Here is a 20,911-nt window from a genome sequence, read left to right on the forward strand (position 1 = left end):
CAGGATATGGCCTCACCAGGTAAGGGACTGGAGGCAATGAGAGAATAAGCAACATTACCATGTTTCCAACACACAGAAGTAAGAGTTTTCACTCATCTTAAACATCTTGTAATGATTCTGCTTCATTAGGAACATATTGCTGGCAGCTACCTGGTTAGAGGCCACAAGGACATAGCCCGGTCCCTGGATGCAGGTAAGGTACTCCCTGGTAACAGGAAGTGGGAGGCTGCACTTTTCAGAGAGAAGGATTTGCCTGTTCTCAGGCTCACCTTGAAATGTTTATATGAGAATTACTTTTCTAGACATAAATTAGTTCAAAATATAAGAAATTCCTAAATTATGAAAATGATGACCATTTTACCAAAAATTATATCTGCTAAGTTCTAACACAGAACTTCGGAATCATGATCATCACCACTGGCTGTATGATACAGACTAAAAGTTTCATCCAGAAATAGCTGGCTATGATGTACTTGACACAAATGGATGCTAGGTTAGTTTATATTTATTTTTAGGCTTCTACAATTATAGCTTACAGGTAAGGAGTAGTAATCCAAACTTTTTTCTTTCCATGTATATTAAATATATATTGAAATATGTATTTATTGAATGCTACATATGTTCCATTTAATAGAAGATATGTTACATAAATAATATTAAACATAACTTATATAACTAGATATTTTTAACATATTTATACATTAACTTTATGTGCATACACACACACACACACACACACACACACACACACATATATATATATGGCAGAATTACTTTTGCTTATTAATAAAAATGAGTGTTTATATTTGGTCATTTTATTCATCTGCTCCCCAAAGCCTATATATAAGGAAATTCTTCATTTTCTGCTCAATATGTGAAAGAAATAATGAACATTTCACATTATAAACTACGACTTGCTGATAATTCTTCAAACACACTCATGCCTCTTATAAACCCATAACCTATCCAAGTTCAGTGATCTTGACCACACTGTTCTCTAGTGTTAATGCCCAAGGACCACACTCCACTACACGAATAGGTCTGAGCTTACCTTTCAGGTGCAGAGAGTTCAGCATTCTGGAGGAGCACCAGAGAACATATCTAAATTACTACCTTTCAAGACTACAAGAGGAAGCATGGCAGTTTATAGCTATTATCCAGACTCCAATTTCCTGGATTAAACAATCTCTTCTTGGAATATCTATAGTGTTTTCTGTTTTCCTAAATCAAAACTGTTGCTGAAACTGAGATTTCTCAGATGTATAAAATAATCTATGTTCAGCAGGAATCATGATAGGCGTTATTATGTGTGGACAAATGACAGGGAGGAAATAGAGAATTAAGTGCATAGAAACCTCCTTAAGCTCTTTTACGTCCAAAGCTTGGCTATAACTGAGCAATGCTCTCAGCAGATGGAGGAATCAGGAGCAGCAGCTGGGGCAGCCCAGCCTCTCACTTCTGCTTCCCCTGGAGGTTTATGTCATGACTTGTATCACTGTGGGAGGGTAGCTCCAACCCTGTTGACAGTAATAATCGGCATCATCCTCAGGCTCCAAGCTGCTGATGGTGAGAGTGAAATCTGTTCCAGATCCTCTGCCACTGAATCTCGATGGAACACCATCTACCAAGCTGGATGCACTATAGATGAGGAGCATAGGAGCTGCCCCTGGTTTCTGCTGGTACCAGGCTAAGGCTGTAACAATGCTCTCACTCGCCTGGCAGGTGATAGTGACTGTGTCTCCCTGAGATGCAGTCAGTGATGGTGGAGTCTGAGTCATCCGGATGTCACATCTCACACCTGAAATAAAAAAATAAAAATAAAAACAAATATCCAAGCCTTGAATAATATGATGAGAGGATTTTCCTGAAAGACAAAACAGCACTGACCTCAGTGTCAGTGCTTAGTTCTGGCTTAGTTCTCCTTACCTGGCAGCCAGAGCAGCAGGAGCCCCAGGAAGTGAGCAGGAGTCCTCAGGCCCATGCTGTGAACTGATAGGAACTGACTACTGCACAGGGTCTGAGCAGACTTTAAAAAGTCCTCAGAGCATTGAGCTGTGCTCTGTGCACATGCAAATCAGCAGGGCCTGGCAGGGCACAAGAATAGCTACAGAGCTGGATGGTCTTAGTTTCTAAGGCCCAGTGTCTCCAAGAATTCCCAGAGTTAACAGAACAGCACATGTTTGCCTGTAAAGAATGTGCTTGTCTTGGGAGCCCAAAGGACACCATCTGTCTATAGTTGTAGTTGCATGTCATTTTGATCTGCTTTCCTGGTCCACATTCCATCTATGTCACTGTCCCTCAGTCAGGACTCAAGCCCAGAAACTGCAGCCAAGGTTTCCAGTTGTTTGCATTTAAGATAAATATAAATAAACATATTTATATTTATATATATAATAAATGTATATTTATATATAAAATATAAATAGATAAATACATTACTTCAGACTTAGAAGTTTCTTGTTTACTTAAATTCCAATATATTCTTGGTGTGATGTTGAGGTGGTAAACTATGTCATGGGAGGCCTGATTGATAAGGAGGTTCAGCATCTGTCGTGCCTACCTTGTGCTGTCTGAGTAATTTGTGTTCTTCTAATTATGTTGCTAGGTCTCTCTAATTCTATCATAACCAGTAAAATTTTGAACTCTTCTGCTTTCCATCTGAAGCAAATAACCTTCCCTCCTAGCTCTGCTTGGAACTCAATATTTCCATGCATGATGTTCCCAGGATGCCACTATTTACTGCTCTCTCTCCCTCTCTCCCTATTATTAACCCAAACCACTGCCCCCAGAAATTTGAGGTCATCTCCACTCCAAGTATCCAATCATACCCCTGAATCTACTGTGATACAGAAAAAGAAATGTACTATTACCATCTCTTTTCAGGGGATGGCAAATGTGCATCATGACTCGGGGTTTACATGGTGTGGGGATCAAATCCAGGGGTTCATGTGTACTAGGCAACCTCTCTACCAACTAAGTTGCATCTCCTTCCCTCTCAGATTGTTTTGTTTAAAGAGATAAAACATTTCTGGGGAAAATGGTACCTCATATTTCCAACTCTCACACTCTAAACTAAACTAACCTAATACTGGTCCATTTGTATCTGGATGGGCCTCTCTTTTTTGTAAGATTCAGAAAACTTTGTTCAGTAATTTTGTTGAGCATGTTTTCTATGCCGCTGGTCTGGATTTGATCTTCTTCTGGTAAACCCATGATCTGGATGTTTGGTCATTTTAGAGTGTCCCACAGTTCCATCATATTCTGTCCACTTGATATTTTTAACTTAGGAAAGGTTTTGGCCTCCTGATCAATTTATTATGTCTTATTTTGCAGGTCAGAGGTTCTGTTTTCCACATGAATAACTCTGTTGGTGAGTGGTTCTAGAGAGATTTTCATAAATTCTATTTGATTTTTGTTTTCTGTCAAGATGTTTTGTATAGTGTCCATCTCTTTCTTGAGGTATGATTTCAATTCAAATTCTGATTTTCTTGATGTTTCCTGTAGTTCATTCTTGCATTTGATCAAGTCTTCATTAAGGTTAATCAACTGGTTGTTGAGGTGTTCCATTTCTTGACTTACCTTCAATTTATTCATATCTCTTTGGAGGCTTCTAACATGTTATTCAATCACATTAAGCCTACCATCAAAACCTGAATGCTCTAGGAGATGATTCTCTTCAATTTAATTGATATGATTGTCAGTTCTTTGATAATTCAGTGATTTTTTTATATCAGGATTTCATTGGTTGTTGTGTTTTCATTTTAGGAATGAATTTCTATTGATTTCTCTATGATTTCATTGGAGGCTTTTCTTTTAGGACTAGGCATCCTTGGTGGAGATTTCTCGTTTTTTTTTTTTGACTTTACTTTGTTTTGTTGTGCTGTTGTCTACCCATTTTAGAAAGACTCTTTATTTTATTGAGGAAGTAGCAAGTTTGTGACAATTGGTCCATTCCTCCTCTGACTCGACTCAACAGGGATGAGTCAGTCAAGATGCCAGAGCAAAAGGCCTGATTCCACAGCTCACATAGGGGCCAGACCTCCCCAATTAAGGCACAATGGGACCTACAGGACCAGTGGTCTAAGAAGGATTACAGGAACAGACATCTGGCCTACTTCATGCTGAGCCTTCCACAGCATAGACCAGTGCAGGCAACCTGGATGGGGGAGCTGGGAGGAGCCCAGTGACAGGGGTCTGATCTGCTCACTCCAGATGGCCAATGGCTGTGGCTGCACACACACTGACTGCTCAAGGAACTCAGACCTGGGAAGTGGGAGGGGTCTAGAAATGGGTCTGGCATATCACCCCAGACCACTGTACCTGCCCCCACACTGACCTCACAAGGAATTCAGACCCAGGAGGAGGTGGAGACAAATTATGCCAGTGAGTTGATCTTGTTTTATTTATTTATTTAGTTTTTGCTCTTTCGTAGACACATGATGAATTCATAGTGGGGCACAACATTTTTTGGTCATTATTATACTGTTAATCATTAAGATTCAGAAGAACATGCCTTTTTGCTACCCCCTTCTTTAATATTTTGCATAAGACTCTAATGTACAAGGCTGACTGGTCACTGTTTTATTCATAGAGTTTCTCAAGAAATCAGGCCTGAGAACATCTGATGGGTGAAAAATAGCAAGTCATGTCTGACTTCTTCCTTACTAAATTTCTGTCTTGGGTGTCTTATATTCACTGCTTATAAAAGTAAATAAAGTATTTAATCAATATTAGCATTGAATGAAAAATTGCGCTAAACCAGTGTGTTATTTATATATTTATATATATATTTCAGATATTTTCCTTAATGTTTGAGTATTGCATAGTGTGCTTACTGTTCCCTTTGGATGGTAGCTATGAGACTATTGTGTTGACCTGACTCAAGAGTTACTGTCTGTCTGCAAGGGACAAGGTTTCCATAAGTCCAAAGAAAGTTTTGTATGGAGCTCCAACCAAAAGAACTACTTGCTTGGTGGTGAAGAGGGAAGGGCAAACTCCTAAGCTCATCATTTCATGGGTATCCCAGGACATATTCCAAAGTCAGCATCAGAAGCCTCCAGAATGAAAGCATGGCAGCTTAGTAAAGTAAGCAGCAGGGCAGTCTTCCCTCAGTGCTTCACATGAGCACACACCTCCTCCCAGGCCCAGAGTGAGGCTTTGCTGCACCAGATTTTAGGCCTGGTTCTCACTGTCTTGAGTCAACAGTCAGGTTCCTGAGTAAGTATAGAGGAGTATAAAGGATTCCAGGCACACAAAGCAGGGAAGTCTGTGCTGAGTCATCTTCCCTCATTCCAGGAAGACTGTGTGGATGACCATTTTGAGCCCTGATCTATATTGCATGCTCTGTAGTGTGTCATTAGAACTGCATTTCTGATAGAATGGTTTTACAGTACTGAGAAAATTGAGGTTTGAACTGGAGCTTGTGGGGAAGGAGCTAGAGCATTCCTGCCTTAGAAGTAACTGCATATACCCTGCACCTGGTGACAACCAACTTCCTCTCTTAATCTTGGCTGTGTATCCTTGTCCTCATCCTTCCCTCACGATGGTGTCCCATCCCTCAGTCCTCACTTTCGAGCTGTTTGCCATTAGTCCCAATCTGCTTCTCTAACCCATATGCTCTCTTCATAGGATCTACTAGTCTGTAACTCTTGATCTTATTTTCTTCCTTGTCACTTTGGGGTTTGATTCTTAATTTATTCTTATTTTCACTTTCCCTAGAACACAGATATTTACTCATTACTATTTTCTTATTGTAATTCCTCTTTATAGACAGGCTCATTAAGAGCAGGCCAGGGTGGCATTTGTCCTTGCCCTTGGGGAACCTGGTTGACTCTGTAAAAGTGTACTCAATCCCTTCAACTTTTTGTATTTATCATGTGTCATCTACAACTTGACATTAAATCTTATAGCCAGGTTTTATCCTCAATTTCATATCCACACATATTTCTGTGTTTACACGTGTCAGTTATAATTGTTGCAAATCTGTGAAGTCTGGTAGGCTGTTCTAATTAATTCAAAATTAAAACACTAGTAGACAATATTGTGACACTTATGTCTTTTGAAACAGTTGTTAATATTAAAATCTGTTCCCTAAACAAATCATCAGACATTCTCTAGAAAACAGATAACTTTGGGCATGTACCTTATCACTGAGAGGGAGGGACAGAGGGAAGAGAGGGTGGCAAGAAGGAAGGGAGGAAGGCAGCGAAGGAGGGAGGAAGGAACATAGGGAGTGGGAGGGGATGACACAAAAGAGGAAGGCAGGAAGGAGAATGAGTAGGAGGAGGACAGAGGGAAGGGGAATGAGAAGGAAGAAAGGGGTTGTATCACAGAAAGAATGCTAGGAAAACTTGAAATGTCAAAGGTCTTTAGTTAAAATTTCTTCTTTTGTATAATTCTGTGGTGGTTTGAATCAGGTTTCTCCCCATAAACTTAAGTGTTCTGAATACTAGGCTTCCAGCTGATGGAGGTATAGGAATTAACACCTTCTGTGGGGAGTATATTGTTGGGGGTGGGCTTATGAGTATTAGAGCCAATTTCTCCATGCCAGTGTTTGGCACACTCTCCTGTTCCTGTTGTCAACCTGATGTTGTTGAGGGGTTGATGTCCACCTTCTGCTCATGGCATCATTTTCCCTGCCATCATGGAGCTTCGCCCTTGAGCCTGTAAGCCAAATAAATCTCTTTTTCCTACAAGCTGCTCTTAATTGGGTGATTTCTACCAACAATGAGAACCTGACTGCAACAGTAAAGTAGTATTGAGGAGTGGGATTTCTACTAGACACCTAACTGTGTGGCTTTGTCCTTTTGAGCTAATTTTCAAGAGGAATGTAGAAGGATTTGAAACCTTGGGCTAATAGACACCTTAAAGTGATGTAAGTACAGCTTGATGGGCTAGTCTGGTCAGAGTTGAAAGACCTGAATGCAATAAAATCTATGGACTGTGAGGTTTGGCTTATGAGGGTGAGAAAGAGCTTTGTTTGGATTGGGCTAGCAGTTTGTGTGGGAAGCTTGCTGTTATGTCTGTGTCCTGAGAAATTGTGCAGGATTGCTTTGTGTAGAAATGAACTAGTATGAGCAGAGGGATATGGCACTGAAAGAAAATCTTTGGTTGAACTGTTGCTTGCTTAGCTGCAATTGAGAGATGACAACCTTTGAGATTGGCGTGGTTACCTATATTGGGGCAACAGAAATAATGTAGACTCTTTGGAAGGGGTCTGAATGCTCAAGGAGTGCTCTGTGCTTCAAAGTCTACTTTACCCCCACCCTCCAATGGATTAACAAATTGGAACCCCACCTGTTATTATGGAGTATAAGAAATTCAGAAAGAAAGGGTCATTGAGTTTGCAACATTGTCTTGTGTTTTGGAAATGGCCATGGGTAGTATGAAGCAGGATTGCCTGCATGGAGACCTGATGGAGCCATGATGGATGCATCTTATAATTCCATAACCTATCAAAGTTCAGTGATCATGACCACACTGTTCTCTAGTGTTAACACCCAGGGGCCACAATGCACTCCATGAACAGATCTGAAGTTACCTTTCAGGTACAGAGAGTTCAGCATTCTAAAGGAGCACCAGAGAATGTGTCTAAATTACCATCTTTCAAGACTACAAGAGGAAGCATGACAGTTTACAGTTATTATCTAGACTCCAATTTCCTGGATTAAACAATCTCTTCTTGGAATATCTATAGTGTCTTCTATTTTCCTAAATCAAATGTGTTGCTGAAACTGAGATTTCTCAGATGTAAAAAATGACCTATGTTCAACAGGAATCATGATAGGTGTTATTGTGCATAGACAAATGAAACTGAGGAAATAGAGATTTAAGTGCATAGGAACCCCCCCGCCAGCCTCTTTTACATTCAAGGCATGGCTGCAACTGAGCAATTCTCTCAGCAGATGGAGGAATCAGGAGCAGCAGCTGGGGCAGCACAGCCTCTCACTTCTGCTTCCCCTGGAGGTTTATGTCATGACTTATATCACTGTGGGAGGGTAGTCCCAACCCTGTTGACAGTAATAATCGGCATCATCCTCAGGCTCCAAGCTGCTGATGGTGAGAGTGAAATCTGTTCCAGATCCACTTCCACTGAATCTGGATGGAACCCCATCCTCCAAGCTGGATGCATCATAGATGAGGAGCTTAGGAGCTGCCCCTGGTTTCTGCTGGTACCAGGCTAAGGCTGTACCAATGCTCTCACTCGCCTGGCAGGTGATAGTGACTGTGTCTCCCTGAGATGCAGTCAGTGATGATGGAGTCTGAGTCATCTGGATGTCACATCTCACACCTGAAATAAAAATAAAAACAAATATCCAAGCCTTGAATAATATGACAGGATTTTCCTGAAAGACAAAACAGCACTGACCTCAATGTTTTGAGATAATTCCCTGGATTAGCTCTCCTTACCTGGGAGCCAGAGCAGCAGGAGCCCCAGTAAATGAGCAGGTGTCCTCAGGCCCATGCTGTGAACTGATGGGAACTGACTTCTGCACAGGGTGTAAGCAGCTTTTTAAAAGTCCACAGAGCAGTGAGCTGTGCTCTGTGCACATGCAAATCAGCAGAGCCTGGTAGGGTACAAGAACAGCTGCAGAGCTGGCTTGTCTCAGTTTCTAAGGCCCAGTGTCTCCAAGGCTTCCCAGAGTTAACAGAACAGCACATGTTTGCCTGTAAAGAATGTGCTTGTCTTGGGAGCCCAAAGGACACCATCTGTCTATAGTTGTAGTTGCATGTCATTTTGATCTGCTTTCCTGGTCCACATTCCATCTATGTCACTGTCCCTCAGTCAGGACTCAAGCCCAGAAACTGCAGCCAAGTTTTCCAGTTCCTTGCATTTGAGATAAATACATATTACTCCAGACATAGGAGTTTCTTCTTTACTTAAATTCCAACATATTCTTAGTGTGATGTTGAAGTGATAAACAATATCGTGGGAGGCCTGATTGATAAGGAAGTTTAGTATCTGTCGTACCTACCTTGCACTCTCTGAGTAATTTGTGTTCTTCCAATTATGTTGCTAGGACTCTTTAATTCTATCAGGACCAGTAAAATTTTGAACTCTTCTGCTTTCCCTCTGAAGCAAATAACCTTCCCTTCTAGCTCTGCTTGGAACTAAATATATCCATGCATGTTCCCAGGATGCCACAATTTACTGCTCTCTCTCCCTCTGTACCTATTATTAACCCAAACCATTGCCCACATAAATTTGAGGTTATCTACACTCCAAGTATCCAATCATACCCTTGAATCTACTGTGATACAGAAAACCAAATGTACTATTACTATCTCTTTTCAGGGGATGGAAAGTGTGCATCACGACTTAGGGTTTACATGGTGTGGGGATCAAATTCAGGGATCCGTGTGCACTAGGCAACCTCTCTACCAACTAAGCTGCATCTCCTTCCCTTTTAGTTGTTTTGTTTAAAGAGATAAACATTTCTGGTAAAAATGGTACCTCATATTTCCAACTCTCACCCTCTAAACTAAACTAACCTAACCTAACCTAAAACTGATCTCCCATTGGTACTGTGCCTATGGCCTTCAATATAGTTTTTGGAAGCTTAGAATCATGGTATACACCTGTGGTCCCAGTCAGACAGGACTATTGTTATGGGTTTGAAGCTTACTTGGGCTACATTTTGAGATTCTGTATCAAAAAATAATTGCTGGCTGGAGAGATGGCTTAGCGGTTAAGCGCTTGCCTGTGAAGCCTAAGGACCCCGGTTCCAGGCTCAGTTCCCCAGGTCCCACGTTAGCCAGATGCACAAGGGGGCACACGCGTCTGGAGTTCGTTTGCAGAGGCTGGAAGCCCTGGTGCGCCCATTCTCTCTCTCCCGCTACCTGTCTTTCTCTCTGTACCTGTCGCTCTCAAATAAATAAATTTAAAAAATTAAAATAATAATAATAATAATAATTGCTGGTTTATGGGGTCTTATATATCTCTTATTTACTGTTGTAAAATTCAGTACAATATTTAGTTGATTTTAGCTCTATGATTCAGGGTTCTTTAGAGGAACAGAATTGATAGAATGAAGTATATTACAAAGGAAATTTATTGGATTAGTTTACAGTAGTCCCACAGTAGCAGTCTGTAGGCTTTAGAGTCTAGGGATCCTGTAGCTGCTCAGTCCACATGGCTGGATGCCTTAGTAGTCCCAATCTATTTCTGAAGTCATGATGGATTTTTTTTTTTTTCAAGGTAGGGTCTTACTCTGTCTCAGGCTGACCAGGAATTCACTATGTAGTCTCAGCGAGGCCTTGGACTCACGGTGATCCTCCTACTTCTGCCTCCCAAGTTCTGGGATTAAATGTGTGTGCCACCACATGCAACTGGATTTTTGGATAGGCACTGGGCATCAATCTATGTTGGAAGGCTGAGTAAATTTGTTTCCAATGCTGAGGAAGGATGGATGGACAGGGTGGATGCAGGGACAAGTGAAGGCTTTCACCAGCAAGCATCAGCAGCAGTCAGGTGGGAGGAAATGGATTCTATTTTCTCAGTGATTCCTTACAAACAGCCCACCTCCAGGAGTGCTGCCAATTTGGGTGGAAAGTCTCACTGTGGAGGAAGAACTTCTTCCTTAGTCAGTCCTTCTTGGAAGCAACCTCAGAGACTTAACCAGAAGGAATTTCTGTGGATGCATAATGTGAACAAATTGACAACTGAATTTAACCATCACAAGTCCACTTCTTGTCAACTTGACATCAAAACATATCTATAGAAACCATATTTAAATACAAATTGGAGATAGTTATAAGGTAATATTTTCTCCAAACATGATATAACTATTCCATGAACACCTGGAAAAACACAATCTTCCCTTCCCCCAACATGAGCCAAGAACCTTTGAGGAATGCTTAGTTTCTAATATCCACTAACATAAATAGTCAATGATCTTTAACTAGTGATATAATCTATATCAATATTAATTACATAAGGGAGAAACAGAGGAAAGAAAAACAAAGGCATATTGATATTGGTATACATATGCACCTAACACTCTCAACCAAGTAGGACAGCAACACTCATGGCAATTACAGTCCTCACTTTTGTAACTGGTTGCTTGGTCTTAGCTGGTATGTGTAACTACCTACTTTTACTATCCATCCTGCATTTCCTTCAGTTTTAGAAAACTCCTCAGCAGGTCTTTGTTCTTTACCTGGAGGGGTAACCCACACCTCTATTCCTGAAGGATCTGGGCCATTTATCACACTGTCTTGCTTGGGTAAATTTGGCTTACCATTGACCTTAATAAAAGGACATATAATCACAAAAATTTCCCAAACATATGTTCTGGACTCCACAATTCTCTTCTTTATCTCCTTTGTGGAAGAGCAGTCCAATTTTATCCTAGTAATCTGGATAATCACCCCTTCTAACACTGAAATTCTTTACTTAGCCTATTTCCTGGAGGACATCAGGAGCCTAATGTGGCCAGGGGGAAGTCATAGCTTCCATTTTATAGTTTATAGTTTAGTTGTTACTAAAGGGAAAAGCATTCCAACCAGTTTTACTAAAGGGAAAAGCATTCCAACCAAGTCCTGTGGTCAGCAAAACATAAGATTGAAGGAACAGGAATCAAAGAATTTGGCTAAAGGGTCACTTGGGGTGAGGGTAAGAAGTACCATTTCCAGTCCCACCCCTTGATTCTTGCACTTGTGACTCTGGTAGATAGAAGAAACAGTATACCATACAGGATGCTAATCCAGAGCATGTAGAGCATTCAGGAGAACCTTGCTCCCATGCCTCCAGATAGGTGAACAACAGCAAGATGGTTTCTTGTCTTAATTCCTCCTCTTTTGGTTTACTAGATCATAGATACCTAATAATTACTACATGTAAAAGGAAATAAGGTATTGAATTGGTTTTAGTGCTGAATACAAAATTATAATAAAACTAATATTTTTGTAAATATTTAGATATAGTTCTGAATATATGAGTGATGCAATGTGAGGTCACTCTGAATTTCCTATTGGAGATAGCTGTGACAACATCATGTTGACCTGTCTCACAGTCCTGGCTATGTCTACAGGGCTCAAATTTCCCACAAATTTCCTGTCAATGTCTTTCATGGAGCTCCATCCAAAAGAACTACTTGACCTGCTACCACAGAAGCAGAGACAAACCCCTAAGCTCATCATCATTTGAGCATCCTGGGCAGATTTCACTCTCACCCACTGCAGCCTCCAGGCCAAACCTTTGGCAGGTTAGTACAGTCAGCAGAATTTAGTCTCCTCCCACAGTGCTTCACCTGAGCACACACATCCAGACTCCTCAGCCTCCTTCCATTGGCCCAGTTTGACTGAACCTCCTTATAGTTCAAAAACTTTAACTTTTGAAGATTACATGGTTACTTTACTGATCATTCTTTTGGGGTTTATTTTGTTTCTTGTGAATAAATTTAGTTGATATATTTTCCCTTTATTTTAGATTTACACAGATGTTTAATTAGCTTTATTCATAGAGTTAGAATTTTTTTTTTTTCAGTCTCCACTGGTACCTAGATAACATCATTAGGCAAGAATGCCAGTTTAAAAGAAATGTACGCAGAATCCTAAAATCACAGATGGTGGTGCTCCTCCAGGAGGAGCCAGCTTGACTAGGAGCAGCGCTCTATGCCTCAGGTACTCAGAAGCAGCTGTGTTGCAGTCTCTACACCCCATGATTTTGATGACGAGGCCACTATTACTGCATTCCTATCAAAGCCCATAGCTCATAAGCTTTCGATAGTTTTGGTGTATTCTGGACTAGAACGTGGTGCTCCAGCATTCATGTGTGCCCAACATCAAGCTGTGTGTTTGGACTTTTCAGAATTTTGTTTGTACCGATTGGCTACCACTGCATGTTGTGTGTCATCAGGTTCCACAGCTGCCAACAGCTCTTGTAATGACAATACTGTGCACAGTCATTGCTGCCACCCATTGATCTTTCAGGATATCCAAACATATAGCTCCTGTGACAGAGCTGATATGAGGACACCATATTTTAGTGATAAAGCAGACTGTACGGATATTAAATGGATATGTTTCTGGTATATTTATCTCTACTTGGTATCTTCCTCCTTCATATGGTGTGCTGGAGGTCCTGCTATTTCTCATCAAGCTGTAAATTTCTCATCTAAAGATTTACTTTAATTTGATTTTTTCTTGTCTCCTTGCTCTTCAGCACCTCCTTGAACCCCTGCTTGATCTGCTGCACCTGGATGTTGACCATGGCTCTGCTGCAGCTGATTTGTACCCACTGCTGCCTCCTCCGCCACTGTGACCATGCCACCACCGCCACCACCACTCTCCCTCACACACACACATGCACACACACACACACACATGCGCACACATGCATACACACACGCACACATGCGCTCACACACACATGCACGCGCACACACACACATGCACACATACGCACACATGCACACACACACACTCACGCACACACACACGCACACACACATGCACACACACACACGAACGCTGCTGCCACTTGTCACCCCCGCTGCCACCCCAGTTGATATATTTTGACAATTTGCTATTAACATAGCATGTCATTGACAAAAATTCTGCTTCACCATAATTTATCCCTGTTATAATTAATGATGATAATACTGTAGGGATGTCTTATTCCTCTGTAAAATTTCAGTATGAATACATGGAACCATATCTTACTCACTGGGTTATACTATGCTTTGTTATATGAGAACTAAGAGTTCTCCTGATGTGGACAATTGCTGTCCCTGTCAAATTGTCTTCTATATTATTATAATTTGATCCCCACTTTCTTGAATGTAGAAGGGAGGTTTGAAAAATTGCAAGAGACCAATAGTGGGAAGGGGTATCCTGAGTCATTGTCCCACTCCCCAGAGACTGACTGATGTGTTCCTGACTCCACCGTGCACACCAATAATAACACTGAGGCTGGACCTCGGGGGAATGCAGTTGGGCAAAAGGGGCTATAAGAGTATAAGCCAATGAGAATATGATTGCCATATCAGTATTTTCAAATAGTAAAGAACATAGATAACAAAATTTAAAAAAAAATGAACAACTTTAGATGTAGAAAGGTCAGGGTTCATTTTACTTTTTTCTTTCTCTAAATTCACAGGTTCATATTTCTCTATAGATTAATGATTGCTTTTAATTAATAGTCATATTTATAATGTATTTGTGGCTCTGATTACCAGAAAATAATTCTTTCTACAACCAGAGAACGTATCCACCTGCTTACCTCTCTATTTCTGATTTGATTGCAGGGCATGTGTCTCCACTATTCTACAATCATCTCTCTTCACCCAGCTCATCCCTTGTTCTCTACGAGGAGCTGGTAGTCTTTTTATGATAGCAGGATATGTGTATTTGGGAAACAAAATACATTCAAAAACAAATAAGCACTTGATAGAAAGCACGTTTCTATTATAGAATATAAAGTCTTAAACTAAGACATAATAGATGGAAGGAAGTTTACACTGAAATATCTAGGGAATTTGAGGCAGGGATGTTCATAATCAGATGCAGAGACTGGAAGGGAACACACTTTCCTCACATGTAAAGCAGTAACTCCTCAACATTGTCTGGCCATGACAGAAATCCTGGCACAAAGCAATCATAACTAGGGTAAGGCAGGAGATAAGCAAGTCAGTGTGCACTGTTTCTGACATTTTTTACACATCTTGATTATCTAAGTTTGTATTGTTGTTGTAATTGATTTCACATTTGGTTCATGGCTACTATTCAGACTCCAATTTCCTATATTAAAAATACCTTCTCAGAATACCCATATAGGCTTCTGTTTTCCTGTATGATTCACACTGATGATGACACTTCCATAACTTATGTGTAAAATTCATTGTTCATAAGCAATCATGACAAACATTTTCATGTGTGCACATTTGTGGCTGAGGAAGTGGAAAGGTAGATATATGTTTAGCAGCCTCCCTGGACCCTTTTCCCAAAACCTCCCAGTGATCTTCACAGATCAGCTGCCTCTGACAAGTGCTGTCAGCAGCTGGAGGAATTAGGAGCAACAGCTGGGGCAACCCAGCCTCTCACTTCCGTTTCCCTGGGTGGTTTATGTTATGACTTCTATCACTGTGGTATACCCGATGCTATACTGTGCACAGTAGTAAGTTGCAGTGTCTTCAGGCTCCAGGCTGCTGATGGTGAGAGTGAAATCTCTCTCAGATCCACTGCCAATGAACCTCGATGGAATGCCAGGTTGCAAATTGGATGCTCCATAGACCAGCAGCTTAGGAGATTCCCCTGCTTTTTGTTGATACCAGGCTACCCATGTGTGTATGCCCTGACTAGCCTGGCAAGTCATGGTGACTCTGTCTCCCAGGTATGCAGACAAGGAGGACGGAGACTGGGTCATCTCATAGACACAGCTCACACCTGAGATTAACAAAATAATAAACAATAATAAAACAATTCATAATATTATGACTGGAATTCACTCAGAGACAAAGCAACGATAACTATGTTTTGATAAAATTCCAAGTATTAACCCATCTTATCTGGGAGCCAAAGCATCAGAAGCCACAGAAATTTGGTGGAGACCCTCGTGTCCATCTTGTGTACTGACTGGCACTGTGTCCTGCACAGGATGTGAACAGCCTTTAAAAGTCCTCAAGCATTGGGCTGTGCTCTGAACACATGCAAATTATCAGAGGCTGGGAAAGGGTAGGCAGGCCTGAAAAGGAGTTCATACTAATTATTCACTGAAGTCCCAGTATGTGCGCATGTCCTTATGCACACAACAGAAGGGGTTTCCTGCACAGAAACTGCTTCCCTCTGGGGGATAAAGGACAGACAGCATCTGTCTAGTATCTGTGAGTACCATACTATTTTTATGTCTTCTAGGTTCAATATGTTTCCTTGGCCCTGTTCCCTAGTCTCAGAAACTGCAACAAGTTTTACCAGCTCCTTGCATTTGGCACAATTAGTATTACTGATGTCTTTGCTCTAAAATGCCCACATAGTTAGTGTGCAGTTGAAGTACCAGAGTAAGTCCTGGGTGATGTGATTTATCAGTGGAGATGTCAGAATCCCCCATGCTACACCTGTCAACTCACCAGATGAGGCTGACTTGTGCTTCTGAATATTCTTTCTCATTCCTTCTCCCATGTCTAGAGTAAAGGTATTCTTGTCATTTGATGAGATGAGCTACCTCCCTCCCTCTTCTTGGAGTCAAGCACCAACATGCCTGATATGCCATGGATGTCTCAGTTTACTGGCATCTCTCTTCCTCCACTTAATTCCAGCTATTGTCTTCAGAAGTGAGGTCCTCTTTCATTCACTTAGCCTCTCATATCCTTGCGCCAAGGTTTTACATCATGGAACCTTTATGTGCATGTTAATAACAGGTTCCATTCTTTTTGAAAAAAGCACTACAGATTTCTTAAAGTGTTCTAAGTTTTAACCGGATGATCTACATAGAAATGTATTCTTGAAGAGAATCCTCACATGTCAATCTTCCACCTTTGAGTATTTTCCCGTGAATATGTTATGTGAGGTATTTTTTAGCCAGGTATCATTTTAACGAAACTTATCATTGTTGATTCCACAGCTTCTCTGCTTTTTGCTTTATGCTGAGGAGTCCATGCATTTCAAAATGAAAAGTCCTCCCCATCCGTGTGCAGCACTGGAAAGCAGAACAAGGAGACAACAAACAGAAACAGCCTGAGTCTTGGTTTCCCTGAGTGCGTGTCTGTGACTTTAAAGAATATTGGAACAAATTCCCAAAATCTGATAGTATAGATCAGGGATGTAATGTTTCACAGGTCTGATGGCCAGAATTTTGGAATACCTTTCATTGAGCCAATATTGAGGGGTATTCAGGTAACTCTTTCTTGATAGCTCTGAGGGAAGACTCTACCCTTGTGTCTTCTAGTGTTGTAGGCATTGCAGCTCAACTTCTATGTGCCACAAGACACATTCTCTTTTCTCATGCCCTTTCTGTCTGCAATAAAGCACCACTGGTCACCATAATGATTTACAGTGACTGTCAACTTGACCAGGTATGGAATCACAAGTGAGGGACTCTATTTAATTGCAGTGGAAAGACTCACCTTAACTGTGAGCATGGTCCTGCACTATAGGAAAAAGAGACAGTTGATTGAGTATCACAGTTCAGCATCCCACCCTGCTTCTTCATTGTAGGTCTGGTTTTCCTCCTATGAGCGACTGTGACATGGAACTGTATGCTGAAATAAATCCATCCACCCTCAAAGTGATTCTGTCAGCAATTTTATGATGGCAATGGAAAGGTGACTGATTAGGTCCCTATCTTATGAGGGTCTTTGTATGTACATGTAGGGCACCAAGTTAGTCAGTGATAATCTTACAACCTAAGTACATTTAATTTGAACCTATAGAGCACTTTATTCTATATTCCTGACCTAGACACAATAAGAAATCATTTATGATAACCATACTCCATCTCCTACACTAAGTCAAACTTTTTGTACCAATACAAACTAAAAGCCATCCCCTCTCTCTTTCTTTTCATTTCCCCTTCCCTCTACTCATCTTCACATAACCACAAGTCCCTTCAATTCACTTCTCTAAATGTCCCCCATGCCTACTATATGGTGGTTTTCAGGAACTCATACAGGAACACATTTGTACCTATTTAAATAAAGGCTAGTTCTGCCAGCATTAGTATGTAAAAGGAAGGACATAGCCAAAGATAAAAATATTTTGGGACAAACTATGTTAATATAGAACAGCCCTGTCATATTAGTTCCATGAATCCTTCAGACTATTGTGGCTCTCAGCCTTCAGGGAATGCATTCACGGTAATTAGCTTGAGCAGGACTCAACACTGATTCCAACAATTATTTGGAAATAACTCTCACCATTATTTGGAAGGGTTAGCCCTTTGTAATCACTGTGGACAGTAGCGAAGGGCTGGATGAGGAGCTAAATAGTCCAAGCTATGAAGATGACTATAATTCTGGCTATTTCTCTTTTATTGAGATCATGAAGTAGCTGAATATTCTGAAATTATTCATAATTTCATAATTATGAATATGAAATAATTGCAATTATCATAAGATAATTGATTTTCTGGGCACATATATTAAAATAAAGGCAGATGTCATAAAACAGAACAATTTTTGAGTAAAGGAATATCCCTTTAGACATAGATGGATAATCTTTTGGAGATCCTTGGGCATATTGTAAAAATAGAGACCTCCATCAACAGTAACACGGCCCACAGCTGAGTCTACCATAACCACCCACACTTGGAGGCAGATGCATGGACAGAAGAAAGGACACGGCCCCTCCAAGTAAGAGGCTGCAGGCAGCTGAGAACATTAGCAACAGCACCATGGCTTTCATCAAAAGTTTGAAGGCCACACGTGTCACAGCCTTTATCCTAGTGCGTATGGGATCTGGACAAACACCAACAATCCCCTTTGCAGGCATCAGTTTTCCTGACTACCAGCTACTCTAAATCTGTTAATGACTTCAATTCACCGCAGTGGAACTATTCATGCTTTAATAGCCATACTGACTTCTACTTGGCTGAGGGGATCCAAATGATGATCTGAGAAATTTCTCAAATAAAGTTGACAGTCACCATCATGACTGTGACAGCTTACTAAACTCCCACTGCTCTGAAGGATGGGACTCTGGGATCAGAGTCAGTATCTCATTATCAGCCGGCAGGTTTCTGCAGTTTCTTCCAGTGGTTTGAAGTGAGACTCTGCCTCTTGACTCTTCCAGCTTCTGTGAACTCAGTCTGTTTTTCTGTGACCACAACACTCCATTGCTATATTCACATGGTCTTCTTAATTGGGGTTTGAGTTTAATTTAAAAATGTGTTAATTATTTATTTGAGAGAAATAAAGTAGGAGAGAGAGAGAGAGAGAGAGAGAGAGAGAGAGAGAGAGAGAGAGAGAATGTGAGAATGTATACAGCAGGGCTTCCAGCCACTGCAAACAAAACATGGACAAATGTACCACCTTGTACCTCTGCCTTAAGTGGGTACTGGGGAATGAATCCTGCTTCCTTAGGCAGAAAAACAAAACAAAACAAAACAAAAACAAAAACAAACAAACAAACAAAAACAAGGAAGGAATTTCCAACCCAAGGGGCTGAGTCAGTCAGACATATAAAGTCATGGGGGGCTAAGCTCCCCCTGGTCACTGCCTCACAGAGGTCAGGCTGGGGGTTTCCTGGTACACTAGATCTTGACTGCATGTCAGAATAGAGAAGAGATAGCCTGAGGGGGATTCCCAGCACTCTTGAACTGACACATGTCAATTGTGGCCAAAATATGATAAGCCTCAGTGCCATGAATACAAAGTAGTGAGCCTGGAAGATGGAAGGCTGGAGGCATTTGCTACTGAGCATAGATTGTCTTCAGGATGAGGAGGGTCAAGGCCCAGCCAGAGAGCAGGGTCTGTGCAAGGTATGGGCTTTTGGAGGTGAGAGGTACTGTGCACAGGTACTAGGGACAAATCATGACAGGTGTGTTGTTAGTGATTTGAGAGTACTCTTAGGATCTATTGCTGGAGCGTGTCTTCCCATGGAGGGAAGAGAGCTCAGATTTGTGACCCACTGAACCGGTGCTTGGATGAGGTCAGCCTGACTGTGCAAATGAGGCGCCAGCTGAAGGTATATGCAGGGGCTGGGGTGGATCACCCAGCAGTAGAAGTACAGCATGAGGGTACAAATGCCTTGCAGAAAAAGGTCATCTATGGGGAGCACCATAGTGTCCCTCACAGCAGGCAGCCAGAACTCCTGAGAAGCAGACTGGAGATTGATAAGCAGTGATTCTCATGTATTCAGACATTCAAGAAATCATAGCAAGACATGCCTTTCCTACAGGCCACAGCTTGGATTTCAACTTCCCTTATTTTTGTGTGAACAAAGGTCTGACAAAACTTACCTTAAAGTAAGAAGGGTTCCTTTCAGCTAACCATGTCAGGTTTCAGTCTACTATATCAGGGAAAGTTTAACAACAGAAGGCTGAGGCAACAGGTCACATTCAGCCCACAGCAAGGAATGAAAATGCTCATCTAGCTCCCTCCTGTTGACAGTCCAGCACCCCAGACTATGGAACAGAACTTCCCAGAGTTAAGGTGGGTCTCACATTAGTTAACCTAATGAAGATAATCCCTCACAGATGACCACAGAGGCTAATCTGGTCTATATTATTCTTTATAGATGATTCTAGGTCATTTCTAGTTGACAATCAATAGAAACCATCATATACAACTTCCAACAACAAGAAAAGGCAATTGGTATGGGAAATCTATCACTCCTGCACAGTACCAGAACTACAAGCTTTCGACTGCACAATGGTGAGGAAGAAATATGCATAGAGTAGAAATCCTACTTGGAACTTTGAGGTGCAATTGCTTTTCCAGACCTATGGATACGTGGTATGGTTCTGTTCTGGCATCTGAGACAGCAGTAGGGACCTATAGCTTCTCGTCGGCCCCTAAGGTCATGACAGGAAATGATGAATGCTTGCTTCATAGTGAACTGGGATCAGAGAAGTGTAATGATGCAATGTACAACTGGCTTTTCACAGTAGGACTTGGCCCTTCTGTAAGCTAAGACAAGTGATCCAGCATGTTTAACACAGGCTAGGCTGAGCCATTGGTTATGTTGGGTATATCAAGTCCATTTTCAAAGCAAAATTTTCAAATGATGATGGGTTCCTTGGGTAAAAACTCCACTGTAGGTCAAATAAAGCATGTAGATTTATAAATTTATGAAAACACATGTGAAAAAAACCAAAGGGTCTATATTTTTTGCCTCCAATAAGCTCTGACTCAGCAGAAATCACATCTAACCCTCACAGTACATGATGTCACATATCTACTGTAGAAGACACAATAATGCTCAGTAATGGCCATAATGGTGGATAAATATACATACTGTAAACTCTGAGTTTTCT

General features: G+C 41.2%; 1 pseudogene and 3 gene segments (V, D, J or C); all 4 read right to left on the bottom strand.

Annotated features, from left to right (window-relative positions):
- Positions 1-1,475: 1,475 nt before the first annotated feature.
- On the bottom strand, positions 1,476-1,981 carry LOC123461492. The segment is given in 2 exon segments: positions 1,476-1,798; positions 1,927-1,981. Coding segments are annotated over 2 exon segments (378 nt in total).
- A 5,998-nt stretch (positions 1,982-7,979) lies between these two features.
- LOC101605108 lies at positions 7,980-8,464 on the bottom strand. The segment is given in 2 exon segments: positions 7,980-8,290; positions 8,410-8,464. Coding segments are annotated over 2 exon segments (366 nt in total).
- A 4,156-nt stretch (positions 8,465-12,620) lies between these two features.
- LOC101605396 lies at positions 12,621-13,213 on the bottom strand (annotated as a pseudogene).
- Positions 13,214-15,064: 1,851 nt separating this feature from the next.
- LOC123461493 lies at positions 15,065-15,564 on the bottom strand. The segment is given in 2 exon segments: positions 15,065-15,387; positions 15,501-15,564. Coding segments are annotated over 2 exon segments (387 nt in total).
- Between the last annotated feature and the right edge of the window lie 5,347 nt (positions 15,565-20,911).

Source organism: Jaculus jaculus, chromosome 6 (assembly GCF_020740685.1).
Source record: "Jaculus jaculus isolate mJacJac1 chromosome 6, mJacJac1.mat.Y.cur, whole genome shotgun sequence".
Classification (NCBI taxonomy): domain Eukaryota; kingdom Metazoa; phylum Chordata; class Mammalia; order Rodentia; family Dipodidae; genus Jaculus; species Jaculus jaculus.